This window comes from Acinonyx jubatus, chromosome X, assembly GCF_027475565.1.
Source record: "Acinonyx jubatus isolate Ajub_Pintada_27869175 chromosome X, VMU_Ajub_asm_v1.0, whole genome shotgun sequence".
NCBI classification, from domain to species: domain Eukaryota; kingdom Metazoa; phylum Chordata; class Mammalia; order Carnivora; family Felidae; genus Acinonyx; species Acinonyx jubatus.
The window spans coordinates 67,691,363-67,705,922 of record NC_069389.1 but is presented as its reverse complement, the minus strand read 5'-3'; the positions used below and the strand labels follow the sequence as shown (position 1 = coordinate 67,705,922).

General features: G+C 36.3%; 1 protein-coding gene and 1 pseudogene across 2 annotated transcripts in view; one reads left to right on the top strand and one right to left on the bottom strand.

The window, feature by feature from the left end:
• LOC106983764 (uncharacterized) overlaps positions 1-14,560 on the bottom strand; it is a 415,282-nt gene that overhangs the window by 281,148 nt on the left and 119,574 nt on the right. Inside the window, exon 5 of one of the 2 annotated variants that reach the window (XM_027053762.2) lies at positions 14,470-14,508. The exons of the other annotated variant lie outside the window; for it this stretch is intronic. Within the exon in view, the coding sequence (XP_026909563.1) occupies positions 14,470-14,508 (39 nt within the window). The remainder of the gene's footprint in view (positions 1-14,469; positions 14,509-14,560) is intronic. 2 annotated transcript variants of the gene reach the window in all.
• LOC106981223 (natural resistance-associated macrophage protein 2-like) lies at positions 6,372-14,331 on the top strand (annotated as a pseudogene).

Genomic DNA, 14,560 nt, shown 5'->3' with positions numbered 1-14,560 from the left:
TGGATAAAGAAGATGTGGTATATCTATACACAGTATTACTCGGCAATCAAAAAGAATGAAATCTTGCCATTTGCAACTATGTGGATGGAACTGGGGGGTATTATGCTAAGTGAAATTAGTCAGAGAAAGACAAAAGTCACAAGACTTCACTCATATGAGGACTCTAAGAGACAAAACAGGTGAACAAAAGGGAAGGGAAGCAAAACAATATAAAAACAGGGAGAGGGACAAAACAGAAGAAACTCATAAATATGGAGAACAAACTGAGGGTTGCTGTAGGGGTTGTGGGAGGGGGGATGGGGTAAATGGTTAAAGAACATTAAGGAATCTACTCCTGAAATCATTGTTTCAGAATATGCTAATTTTGAAGTAAATTTTTAAAAAGAAAAAATAAAATAAAATAAATGAAACTGCAAAAGGTGTTTGATACCTCAAATGCAAATACACTAATGCAAAGCTATATGGATCACAATCAGGCAAATGTGACACCACTAGAAGAAACTAATAAAACTTCAGTAACCAACCCTGAAGATACGGTGATCTATGATTTGTGTGACAAAGAATTCAAAGTAACCATCTTAAATTAATTCAGCGAAATGCAAGAGAACACAGACAACTGAATGAAATCAGGAAAACAATAAGCAAACTGATAATTTTAATAAATTAATATAAACTATGAGAAGGACAAAATAGAAATCCCAGAGCTGAAGGATACAAAGACAGTACCGAAAATTTCAACAGACAGCTTCATTAACAGCCATGCTCACACAAAAGAATCAGTGAAGTTGAAGACAGACCATTTGAAATTATCTGGTTAAAGAAACAAAAAGAAAAGAAATAATAGAAAAAAGTAAGAAAGCCTGCATGAATTATGAGACACCATAAAGTGAATAAAGAATCACATCATGGGAATCTCAAGAGAAGTGGAGGCATAAAGCTTTTTTAAAGAAATAGTAACTGAAAACTTCCAAAATTTTGGAAGTCATAAAACATCAAGGTACAGAAAGCTCAAAACCCTAAGCAAGATCAGTCTAACAAAGATTACTCTGAGACACATGATAATCAAAATGTTAAAAGGCAAAGGCAACGGAGACTTTTGAGATCAGCATGAGAAAAATGACACAATACAGTAGGAAACCATCATAGGGTTATCAGTGGGTTTATCTGCAAAAACCTTCCATGCTAGAAAAGAGTTGGATAGTATATTTTAAAGGCTGAATGAAAAATAAAACTGACAATTCAGAATACTATAGCAGGCAAAACTGACCTTCATAAATGAATGAGACAAAAAGATATTCCAAAACAAAAGGTAAGAGAGATTATCACCACAGTCCTCCTTAAAATAAATCTCAGAGAGCCCTTCAAGTTGAAATAAAAGCATGCTAAGTAACAACATGAAAACATATAAAAGTATAAAACTCATTGGTGAAGGTAAATATATAGTCAAATTCAGAATACTCTATCAATTGAGAAGTGATATCAGCAAGAAGGTAACATAGGTCATTCCTGACTTTGCTCCCACTCACAAGAACAACTAATGATTACTCATGAACAAGACACCACTGAGAGGTTCCTAGAACACAGGGTCAGGTGGAAGCATCCCCCTTCACCAAGAGACCAAGAGAGACTGCATTAGAAGGGCAAAAGAAATGGCTACACAGTAACCACAGAGCACCTCACACGGGCCAGCACAGAACCATGTGGAGAGGTCTCCCCTGAGCCTCTAGTTTCTCCATTGGGAAAAGGGAGCCCAGAGGAGACAACCAGTGTCCTCAGCATTTTGAGTAACTTCATGGAAGCCTGTAGTCTAGTCTCGCCCTATAGAAATTACAGGGGAATCTTCAAGGCTCAGCCACTGTGAATCTGCGAAGGAGAAAGGAGAGGGGCTTGAAGTATACAGCACATGGATCTTGACAGATCAAGTTTATAATTACAGTGCCCAAGTAGTAATCCCAACCAAGCGGCTTTGTGCATCTGCAGAATCAAGTCAGTGACACACTCTGACCAAGGAACTCACTGGGATGCAAATATTCCTGATTCAGGTCTTCAAACAAGGAGTTTTGCTGGTTCTAGAGTTTGGTTTGCCTATGCACAGGCAAGGAGCTGAGTCATAGCCCCATCTGATGGTTAGAGTGTTTCCCAGACCCATCTGGGCAAAGATACTGGTGAAAGCACCTGAAAGCTGAGTAAACAAAAATGTTCAAGCTTAGAAGTGAGTGGGTAGAGATGATCACCCCCAGAACAGTCCCTACTGAGCATGGAGTGTTCCTTTGCTATAACCAAGCAGAGATTCATTCATAGTGAAGGCTGAGAATATCTTCTGACCCCTCCTGACCCAAAAACCTCTTGATAAAATTTGGGAGTTGCCTGGAGTGGCTCCTCCCCATCCTGTTCCCACAAAGGAACTAAAACATAGCCCCAACCACTGTGATTCTTGGGCCTTATTAAGGACTGCCAAGAATACCTAGAAGCTGTGCAACCAGCAGTAGTCAACCAAGATGCAGGCAGGCTATGCTGATCACACTCAAAGCAAAGCCAATACCAAGTTTTTCTGCTACACCCAGGCAGAGGGATTAATGCATAGCCAGAATACCATAATACTTTAATGGTGCTATGTAAATCACATTTGTTTCTAGTATAAAAGTTAAAAAGCAATATTCAAAACAACTATAGACTCTAATTTTTTTAATTTTATTTTTAATTTTTTTAAAATTTACATCCAAATTAGTTAGCATATAGTGCAACAATGATTTCAGGAGTAGATTCCTTAGTGCCCCTTACCCATTTAGCCCATCCCCCCTCCCACACCCCCTCTAGCAACCCTCAGTTTGTTCTCCATATTTATGAGTCTCTTCTGTTTTGTTCCCCTCCCTGTTTTTATATTATTTTTGTTTCCCTTCCTTTGTTCATCTGTTTTGCTTCTTAAAGTCATCATATGAGTGAAGTCATATGATGTTTATCTTTCTCTGACTGACTAATTTCACTTAGCATAATACCCTCCAGTTCCATCCACATAGTTTCAAATGGCAAGATTTCATTCTTTTTGATTGATGAGTAATACTCCATTGTATAGATATACCACATCTTCTTTATCCATTCATCCATCGATGGACATTTGGGCTCTTTCCATACTTTGGCTATTATTGACAATGCTGCTATAAACATGGGGTTGCATGTGTCCCTTGGAAACAGCACACCTGTATCCCATGGATAAGGGCCTAGTAGTGCAATTGCTGGGTCGTAGGGTAGTTCTATTTTTAGCTTTTTGAGGAACCTCCATACAGTGAAGAAATGGGAAAAATACATGAATAGACACTTCTCCAAAGAAGACATCCAGATGGCCAACCGACACATGAAAAAATACTCAACATCACTCATCATGAGGGAAATACAAATCAAAACCACAATGAGATACCAACTTACACCTGTCAGAATGGCTAACATTAACAACTCAGGCAACAACATATGTTGGTGAGGATGCAGAGAAAGAGGATGTCTTTTGCATTGTTGGTGGGAATGCAAGCTGGTGCAGCCACTCTGGACTCTGATAATTTTTTTACTAAAGCCAGAATATAGACAGATGCAAAGTGTGACATCAGTAGCATAAAATATGTGGTGAGGAAATGTAAGAGTGTACCGATTTTATATGTGATTTGAATGTAAGTTGTTATCAGATTAAAATATACTGTTGTAAGATATTTTATGTAAGCCTCATGGTAACCATAAAGAGAAAAACCTACATTGGATACACAAAAGATAAAAAGACAAGAATACAAGCATAGTATTATAAGGAAGACAGAAAGAAAGGAATAAAGAAATGAAATAACTAAAAAAGCCAGAAAACAATTCACAAAATGGCAATAGTAAGTCTTTACGTATCAATAATTACTTCACATATAAATGTACTAAATTCTCCATTCAAAAGACACAGAGTGGCTACAAAAGAAACACGTGTTGGCAAGGATGCAGAGATAAAGGAACCCTCTAGCACTGCTTGTAGGAATGCGAAGTGGTGCAGCCACTGTGCAAAACAATATGGAGGTTACTCAAAAAATTAAAAATAGAGCTACACTATTATCCAGTAATTGCACTACTGGGTATTTACCCCAAAATACAAAAACACCAATGCAAAGGGATATGTGCATCCCTATGTTTATTTGCAGCATTATTTACAATAGCCAATGTATGGAAGCAGCCCAAGTGCCCATCCATAGATGAATGGATAAAGAAGTGGTATATATGTGTATATATATATATATATATATATATATATATGTGTGTGTGTGTGTGTGTGTGTGTGTGTGTGTGTGTGTATATATATACACATATATATATATATACATATATACAATGCAATATTATTCAGCCAAAAAAGAATGAAATCTTGCTATTTGCAACAACATGGATAGAACTAGAGAGCATAATGCTAAGTGAAATAAGTCAAAGACAAATATCATGATTTCACTCATGTGGAATTTACTAAATGAAACAAAGGAGCAAAGGAAAAGAGAGAGAGAGACAAATCAATAAACAGATTCTTAACCATATAGAACAAACTGATATTTACCAGAGAGTTGGTGGGTGGGGGGATGGGTAAAATAGGTTATGGGAATTAAGAATTACACTTATCATGATGAAAAAAATAATAAAAAAAATAATCAGTGGGGAAAAAAGACAGAGTGGCTAAATAGATTAAAAAACAAGTTCCTAAATCTGATCCCTCTAAGATACTTAAAAATAGCCTGAAAGAAAAGGGAAGGATGGAAAAAAGATATTCCATGAAAACAGTAACCTAGAGAGTAGAAATGGTAATATTTATGTCAGATAAAATATTTTCAGTCAAAATTTTTATGAGACAAAAAAGATACTATATAGTGAGAAAGGCATCAATTCATCAAAATAATATAAAATTATAAATATATATGCTCCCAATATTGGAGCACTGAACTATTTAAAGCAAATATTAACAGAACTAAAAGGTGAAATGGACAACAATAGAATAATAGTAAAAGACTTCAATATCCTACTTTCATCATTAGACAGATCATTAAGAGAAAATTAATAGGGAAATTGGGGATCTAAATAACACTATAAACCAAATGGACTAAACAGACATACACAGAACATTCTGTCCAACAGCACCAGAAAACAAATTCTCAAGTATAAACAGAATATTCTTCAAGATAGATCATATGTTTGGCCACAGAACAAACATTAACAAATTCAAAAAAGATTTAAATCATATCAAGTATCGTCTTTAGCTATAATGATATGAAACTAGAAATCAGTAACAGGAGAAAAACTGAAAAAATTTAAAAATATATGTAAATTAAAAAACATACTCTTGAATGAACCATTAATCAAAGAAGTAACCAAGAGGGAAATCAGAAAGTATCTTGAGACAAACAAAAATAAAAGCACAATATACTAAAATCCTTGGGATACAGCAAAAGTAGTACTGAGGGGAGCATATAGTAACAAATGTCTACTTTAAGGAAAAAAAGAAAGATACGAAATAAACACTCTAACTGCATAATTCAAGGAATTAGGAGAACAAACTAAGCTCAAAGTTACTAAGCCCAAAGTTATAAATTAAGTATTAAATCATATGATCCTCCCAATAAGTACAGATAGTTTTTTCACAGAATTCAATATTATTTCTTGTCAAAAGCTCTTAAAACTTTGGGCATAGAAAGACCATATCTCCATATTAAAAAAGGCTATATATGAAAAACCCACAGCTAACATTTTACTCAACATTGAAAAGTTGAATGCTTTTCCTCTAAAATCAGGAACAAGACAATGATGTCCACTCTTGACCTTCCTTTTCAACATAGTACTAGAGTTGGTGTTAGCTCCGGGATGTGGAGTGGGCACTGTGGGAGATCCTGTCAAGTGCTTGCAGAGCTGAATGTTATTCTAAGAACTTGGGAATTCAGGCTTCCACTGTGGTGTTAGGTACTGATTAGAAGATGCCAGATGATGGGAGTGCCTGGGTGGCTCAGTCAGTTGAGCATCCAAGTCTTGGTTTCAGTTCAGGTCATGATCTCATGGTTTGTGAGTTTGAGCCCAGTCGGGCTCTGCACTGACAGTGAGAAGCCTGCTTGAGATTCTCTCTCTCTCCTCCTCCTGCATGCTCTCTCTCTCTCTCTCAAAAACAAACAAACAAACAAACAAACTTTAAAAAAAAGATGTCTGATGATGATGCTTCTGGAGACCATGGGGTGTCTGCCAGTCTTGGTACCCTCAGCCATGTCTACAATAATGTGTTTCTTCCCCAGTCCACCAGGCACTCACAAGAGTCATTCATCACCTACTTTGATGGGAAGATCACCATTCCTGAGGAATAGTATTCTTGTTTTAACTTTCATAAACTCTGCGCTTTCATGGGACCCAACTTTCTCATGAGCACTGCTTACTTGGATCCAGGAAACATTGAATCTGATTTGCAGTCTGGAGCAGTGGCTAGATTTAAGTTGTTCTGGGTTCTTTTGTTGGCCACCATCATGGGACTCCTGCTCCAGCACCTTGCAGCTAGATTGAAAGTGGTCATGGGGTTGCTGAAGTGTGTCACCATCAGTATCTCAGGGTCTTATAAATTATCCTATGGCTAATGGTGGAGTTGGCTATTTTTTGCTCAGACATGCAAGAAATTATTGAATCAGCCATTTCCATCAATCTTCTGTCTATAGGAAGGTATCCTCTATGGGGTGGAGTTCTCATCACCATTGCAGATATCTTTGCATTTCTCTGGACAAATATGGCTTATGGAAGCTATAAGCATTCTTTAGACTTTCTCATAACTATTATGGCCCTCACATTTGGATATATGTTACAGTTAAACCCAGCCAGAGCCAGGTACTCAAGGGCATATTCCTGCCCTCCTATTCAGGATGTCACCTCCCACAGATTGAGCAGGCTGTGGGCATCGTGAAAGCTGTCATCATGACACACAATATGTACCTGCATTCTGCCTTAGTCAAGTCCAGAAAGGTAAAATAAGCCAATAAGCATGAAGTTCAAGAAACTAATATGTACTTTTTCATTTAATCTTGCATTGCTCCCTTTGTTTCCTTCATCATCAACATCTTTGTTGTCTGTCTTTGCTGAAGCAGTTTTTGAAAAAAAAAAAAAACTAGGTGGTTGCAGTCTGTAAAAATAACGGCAATCCCCACACCGCCCTTTTTCCTGATGATAACTCAACACTGGCTGTGGGCATCTATAAAGGGGGTGTTGTACTGAGATGTTACTTGGGTCTGCTGCACTATACATCTGGGCAGTGGGGATCCTGGCTGCAGGACAGAGCTCCATCATGACAGTAACCTATTTTGGCCAGTTCATCATGGAAGAATTCCTGAACCTAAAATGGTGACACTTTGCTCGAGTGATTCTGGCTCACTCTATTGCCATCATCCCCACTCTGCTTGTTGCCATCTTCCAAGATGCAGAGCATCTAACAAGGATGAAGGAGTACCCTACAATCCAGCAATTGCACTGCTAGGTATTTACTCAAAGAATACAAAAATGCTAATTCAAAGGGGTACATATACCCTGATGATTTAGCAGCATTATCTATAATAGCCAAATTATGGAAACAGCCCAAGTGTTTATATACATACATATACTGTGGAATATTGCTAGTCATAAAAAAGAATGAAATCTTGCCATTTACCATGATATGGATTGAGCTAGAGAATATTATGCCAAGAAAAATAAGTCAGAGAAAGACAAATACCATATGATTTTACTCATATGTGGAATTTAAGAAATAAAAGAAATGAACATGGTGGGGGGAAGAGAAACAAACCAATTAACAGAGTATTAACTATAGGGAACAAATTGAGGGTTACTTGTGGGGAGGTGGGCTGCTCGATGGGCTAAAGACGTGACAGGTATTAAGGAGGGCACTTGTTGTGATGAGCACTGGGTGTTATACATAAATGATGAATCACTAAATTTTCCACCTGAAAGTAACATTACACTGTATGTTAACTAACTGGAATTTAAGTAAAAATTTTGGCAAAAATTTAAAAAAATAACAAAGTTGAAACCAGTCCTCTCACAACTAAAAAAGAAAAAAAAAAGAATATCTGAAATCAAATCTGTAATCCCATTTCACCAGCCTGGATTTTACAACAATAGTTCAACTAATAGGAAAACTGATATGTTTTATGCAGTGAAAAAAAAAAAAAAACAAATGTGTACAACACTGTAAGATTTTGCTCCTTACTGCAATCTATGAATTTAAAGTTGAATTTACAACCCATACAAATCTTCAAATTGGTAATGAGTTTGTATTTCCATGTGCAACAAGAATTTCATTTAATTCATCTCTCTCATTGACATTTGAAATGCTTGTAAATTTTGTGACTCAGCCCTGTATCCTACATGCTTCAACATAGTAACAGGAATCATTCATTCATTTATTTACAGAAGCTAAGCTTATAAGTTATTTCTATATATAATGTGGAAGATGCATTCCTACTGTGCTTTAATCAAGATGCAGGCCTCAGTCAACCAACTCCAGTACTACTAAATAGCAATTTGGTTAGCAACTCCCTGGAAAAAATAGATAAGTATAATCCTTACAATGTGTGGCATGAATTGTCACACACAAATAGAAATAGTTACTAGGGAAGCATCATTATATATGAAGATGCTGGAAAGAAGCTACATCATTGGACTGTTGTAAAGATTCATTAAGACTGGTACACATAGTGTTTAAGATCGTGTCAGGTATATAGTAAACTTGTAATAAATGGTGCTAGTATACTGTGCTTGTTAATACTCTTCTGCTCCATTTAGCCAACCAGATAGTTTTTAAAAGCCTGAAGTTCTTTTTAAGCTAGTTATTACAAAAATCACAACAGTAGTTGGTTAATAACTGACATAACTTCATAAAATTTACTACATACTAACTTTATAAAATTTACTCTGTATTATTAGTATATTAGTCTATTAACTAATTAAATATGAGATATATTTTATAAGTAAAATTAATGTCCATATGTAAGTATAATATGAATCTGTCATTAAAGAGAATTCAAAATTACAAAAAATAATAAAAACTATTTAAAAATTAAAAAAACAAAAAAATAAATAAAAAATAAACAGATTCTTAATTATAGATACAATCTGATGGCTACCAGAGGAGAGGGTGGTGGGGAGAGATGTTAAGTAGATGATGCAGATTAAGGAGTGCACTTGTGATGAGTACTGGGTGATGCATGGAGTTGTTGAATCACTATATTGTAAACCTGAAACTAATATAAAACTGTATGTTAACTAACTGAAATTAAAATAAAAAGTTTAAAAAAATCAATAAAAGTATTCTCTGGAAATCAACTGACTATATGGAATTTACAACAAAGAATACCATGCATTTAATTATTTTATTTTTATTTTAAATTATTTTTATTTTAAATATTATTTTCATGCCTGTTTTTCCAAACAATAGTTGAACATTTACTAACACAACACCGCTTCATAATTTCATTTTGCTTAGTCAATTTTCATTCATTCTGCTAAAACATTTAGACTTTATGTCTTTGTGGGAGGATGGGTTAAATGGGTGATGGGTACTAAGGAGGGCACTTTTTTTGGGATGAGCACTGGGTGTCATATGTAAGAGATAGATCGTTGGGTTCTGCTCCTGAAGCCAAGTATGTTAACTAACTTGACTAGAAACAAAAAATAACAAAAAACAGTTAGACTTTAGTACATAGATGCAGAAAGCAGTAAATACAAAACCCCTGCCATCTAAAAAGGGCACAACATCCAAGGATAATAAGAATCTTGAATACTTTGACATGTATTGAAAGGAAAGGTAATGATGTTTCTTTTTTCTTCTCTGTTAAGTGTGGTGATAACCAAAACATGAGGGGAAATAAATCTATAAAATGACTTTTTGAACAAAGCCCAACAGTAGTCTGTTCAGGCCTTAAGAATCAAGGGGTTAGGACTCTCTGTATTAGACCATAACCCTCCACAACTTCTATCCATAGAAATCCAAAGCATTACAGACACCGACAATGACACTCCAGGCTAGTCCTTTCTTTACATCCTTCCAGAAAAATTATAGCCTTTCATTATCTCTCAAACACATGTAGTGCTTTCCAATCTCTGTTCCTTGCTCAAACTCTCTCTCTCTCTTTTTTTTTTTTTTACTTAGGATAATCCCTCCTTACAAACTCCTAGTTGAAGAGTGTTATCTCTTGTATACCTAGAGGGACTTTGTCATCAATTCTGAATATACTTATCTATATGTTCTAAGGCTTATTGTATTAGTTAAAAAAAAAAAGACTCTTCATGGTCCAGTCAAATACCCACAAATTCATATATTATTTATGTATGTTTATTCCTTCAGACAAATTCTTGCCCCTGTTTAAATGAGAAAAGTTAGGAAAGTATCTGTAAAGCATTTTGTAAGCCTGTACACACACACACACACACACACACACACACACACATGCACATGCACACACACACATATGTATTTTGCAGATGGTAAAGCTTATATGTGTAAGCTGATAATATTATTGCTTTTATTGTTACCATCACAATTTTTCAAGATGGCTGGCCTCCTTTTCTTTTTATTCTTAACACCTATTGTTTTTGACCAACAACAGCAGAGGATTTAATTTCCTGAAATAAAGTAGAAAAGTCAGGAATGCCGCAGGGTGCCTTAGTGATTCAGTCAGTTAAGTGTCTGACTTTGGTTCAGGTCACTATCTTGCAGTCCCTGAGTTCGAGCCCTGCATCAGGCTCTGTGCTGACAGCTCAGAGCCTGGAGCCTGCTTCAGATTCTGTGTCTCCCTCTCTTTCTGCCCCTCCCCGCTTGAACTCTGTCTCTCTCTCCCTCTCTCTCGCAAAAATAAGAAAACATTAAAAAAAATTTTAAAAAGTCAGCAATGTTGGAAAATGAATTGGAGAACTAGCATTAAAGGTAAGCCTTTAAAAAAAAAGAGAAGCATCAAATTAACAAAGAACTTTTTACCATTTTAATTCATTTTTAGAAAGACAGAGTGTAAGCGGGGCAGGGGCAGAGAAAGAGGGAGACACCAAATCTGAAGCAGGCTCTGAGCTGTCAGCACAGACTGCAACATGGGGCTTCAACCCACGAACCATGAGATCATGACCTGAGCCAAAGTCTGCCACTTAACTAAGCCACCCAGGTGCCCCAACAAAGAAACTTTAATAATAGCAGTCTTATTTTAATCAGTTAGGTTTTTGCACAAAGTTGTGTTTTAGGATAATGCCAAAGAAAGATTATTATGGATAAACTTTGTAGTGTGGATTGGAACAGAGAGCCAGGAGACTGTGAGTTAGAGCCAATACTACTATGGAGAAGGAGAAGGAGAATAAGGAGGAGGAGGAGGAAGAAGAGGAGGAGGAGGAAGAGGAGGAGGAGGAAGAGGAGGAGGAGGAGGAGGTGGAGGAGGAGGAGGAGAAGAGGGGGTGCCAGTGCCAATGGAGTGGAAAGAAGAGACGGAAGAAGGAGAGAAATAGCAACTACAGCTAATATTCAGCACTATATATAAAAACGAAAGCTAATTATCTCAGGTAATATTTACAACAATTTTAGCATTGTCGTGATCTCCATTTTTCAGATAAAACAAGAGAAGCTCTGAGCCACTGAGTAATGTGTGCAACATCATAGCTAGTAATTTTTATCTGGAATGTAAACCTAGCCAGACTGACTCTAGAGCATAAATTCTAAATCTGAAGTCTAAATTCCAAGTCTGAATAATTTAAAGATGGGATTTCTCCCAGGTGCCACACCCTCAACCAATTGAATGCATGTCCAATAGTGTGTCCTTGAGTTAAAAACACATAAAGAAACAATCTATAACAACCAGAAGTATCTGTAGATAAATGAACAGGATGGCCCAAGATAGGATTAACTGAAATAGCATTTTTTTTAATGCTAAGTGAAATAAGCCAGTCAGAGATAGACAAATACCACATGATTTCATTCATATGTGGAATTTAAGAAACAAAACAAACAAAGAAGAAAAAAGACCAAAATCCCCCAGACTCTTTTAACTATAGAGAACAAACTGGTGGTTGCCAGAGGGGAGGTGGGTTGGGGGATGGGTGTTACAGGGAAGGGGATTAAAAGTACACCTATCAAGGGGCACCTGGGTGGCTCAGTCTGTTAAGCTTTCCACTTCGGCTCAGGTCATAATCTCGCGGTTTGTGAGTTCGAGCCCCGTGTCAAGTCTCTGTGCTGACAGCTCAAAGCCTGGAGACTTCTTCAGATTCTGTGTCTCCCTCTTTCTCTGTCTCCCCCACTCATGGTGTCTCTTTCTCAAGAATAAATAAACATTAAAGAAAAATTAAAAGAAAAAAAGAGTACACTTAATGTGATTAGCACCAAGTAATGTATAGAATTGTTGAATCACTATGTTGTGTATTTGAAACTAATGTAACACTGTATGACAATTATAATCAAATTTAAAATAAATTAATTAAAAAAAGAAATAGCATTTTGGAAATATTTTACTTGAGAACTCTAAACTTGACAAAAGTTTTCAATTGTAAATATATTTGTCTCTTCCTATTGGGAGTTACTATAGACATTTAAAAAATATACTGTTATCCTATTGGGAGTTACTTTAGACACTAAAAAAATATACTGTAGCAGCAGGTTGAAAATGATTGAAAACAGAAGATATATGAATCTCTCCAAATGTCAAAATTCATGACAGAGCTCATATCATTCCTCAAAAGTAATTAAACAGAGAATTTCTACAACTAGGCTATCTTCAAGATATCTGTCTGCTAATAAGGGATAATCAAATTTTCTAATTGAATGTTTACACATCCAATTTAATCCCACCAAGGTTTTTAATGACATATTTTTAAAAATCCATAAATTGTGCACTCGTATATAAACAATCTATACTAAGATGATTGCCTAGAGGGGAATTTAGAAAAGAATCTCTAAGTGTCCATTTCAAACCTGCTGTTGCTAACCATATTTGTTTGTGTGTGGTGTGTATGTGTGTGTGCATGCATGTGTGAGAGAGAGAGAGCACTACTAAGTGAATTCCTGAAAATGTTCTCAGAAAATATGTTTAGCCCTCTACTTTGAAGGCCAATTGGGTAAGCAAGTGATTCTACTTCAACTAAATCTTTTGAATATATTAAATTGTGTACCTTGAGCCTGACTCCCTGGTGTGAAATGCCAAACTTGCAAAAGAAAATACACCTTATAAGGAATATATTTTCATATAGTAATTGTAGCTTTTCTAAGTTCTGTGACTATAAATTAAAAAATCAGTATCTCTTTGCTGAAATACATTCATGTTTTAATAGTCCTTCTGTCTATTCACTTACAAACTCTTCTCACTTGCAAAAACACATCTTTAAGACAATGGTAAATTACTTATAAAAAATTTCCTGGTAAAGAGATATACTCCTTACAAAAAATGAACAAAAACAGAAAAAATTCCCACTATTTAGAAACTCTTGGGGCACCTGGGTGGCTCAGTCAGTTAAGTGTCGGATTTCTACTCAGGTCATGATCTCGTGGTCTGTGGGTTCCAGCCCCACACTGGCTCTGTGCTAACAGCTCAGAGCTTGGAGCTTACTTCGGATTTTGTGTCTCCCTCACTCTCTGTCCCTCCCCCCTCGTGCTCTGTCTCTCTCTCCTTCAACAATAAATAAACATTAAACAATTATCTAGGGGCGCCAGTGTGGCTCAGTTGGTTAAGCATCTGACTTTAGCTCAGGTCATGATCTCAGGGTTTGTGAGTTCCAACCCCATGTCGGGCTCTGTGATGACAGCTCAGAGCCTGGAGCCTCCTTCAGATTCTGTGTCTCCCTCTCTCTCTGCCCCTTCCCCACTTATTCTCTGTGTCTGTCTGTCAAAAATAAATGTAAAATAAATAAATAAGTAAGTAAATAAATAAATAAACAAACAAATGAATTTTTAAAAAATTGTCTAGAAACTCATACTCTAGCAGAAACAAAAAATAACTTGGACATTATATAACCATCTCTCTCTCTCTCTCTCTCTCTCTCTCTCTCTCTCACACACACACACACAAACACACACACACACACAGCTTAGACAATACAGAAGAGAAAGAAGGTGACAATATATGCAACTACCGTGACATCCAAAAGCCCAGAGCCAAAAAAGATCAGGTGCTAGAACTTTTACAGAAACAAAATTAAATAGTACCCAGGAAAAGTGAACCAATTAGTCATCCAGATGTTTCCAGCTGGATATTTGGTGTACGAGAAGAAAAGATCCCACTTGCCTCACTTTTTCACACATTGCAGGCAGCTCTTAATAGTAGCAATTCCAAAGCAATTCAGTAACTATACTTTGGACCATAAAATTATTAAATTGAGTACATTCTGTCTCATCATACTTAGGTTCTTAGTGTGAAGACAAATACTCTTTACTTAGTTCTCCTCAATATAATTTTGTTGCTGTTGTTACTATCATTTTCTTACCTGATCTTCTCCTGGCATATCTTGCCTTTCAACTTTATTCTAAGAGGAAAAAATCAAAATAATTTAGGAAGAATATACAGCCAAGGAAGAG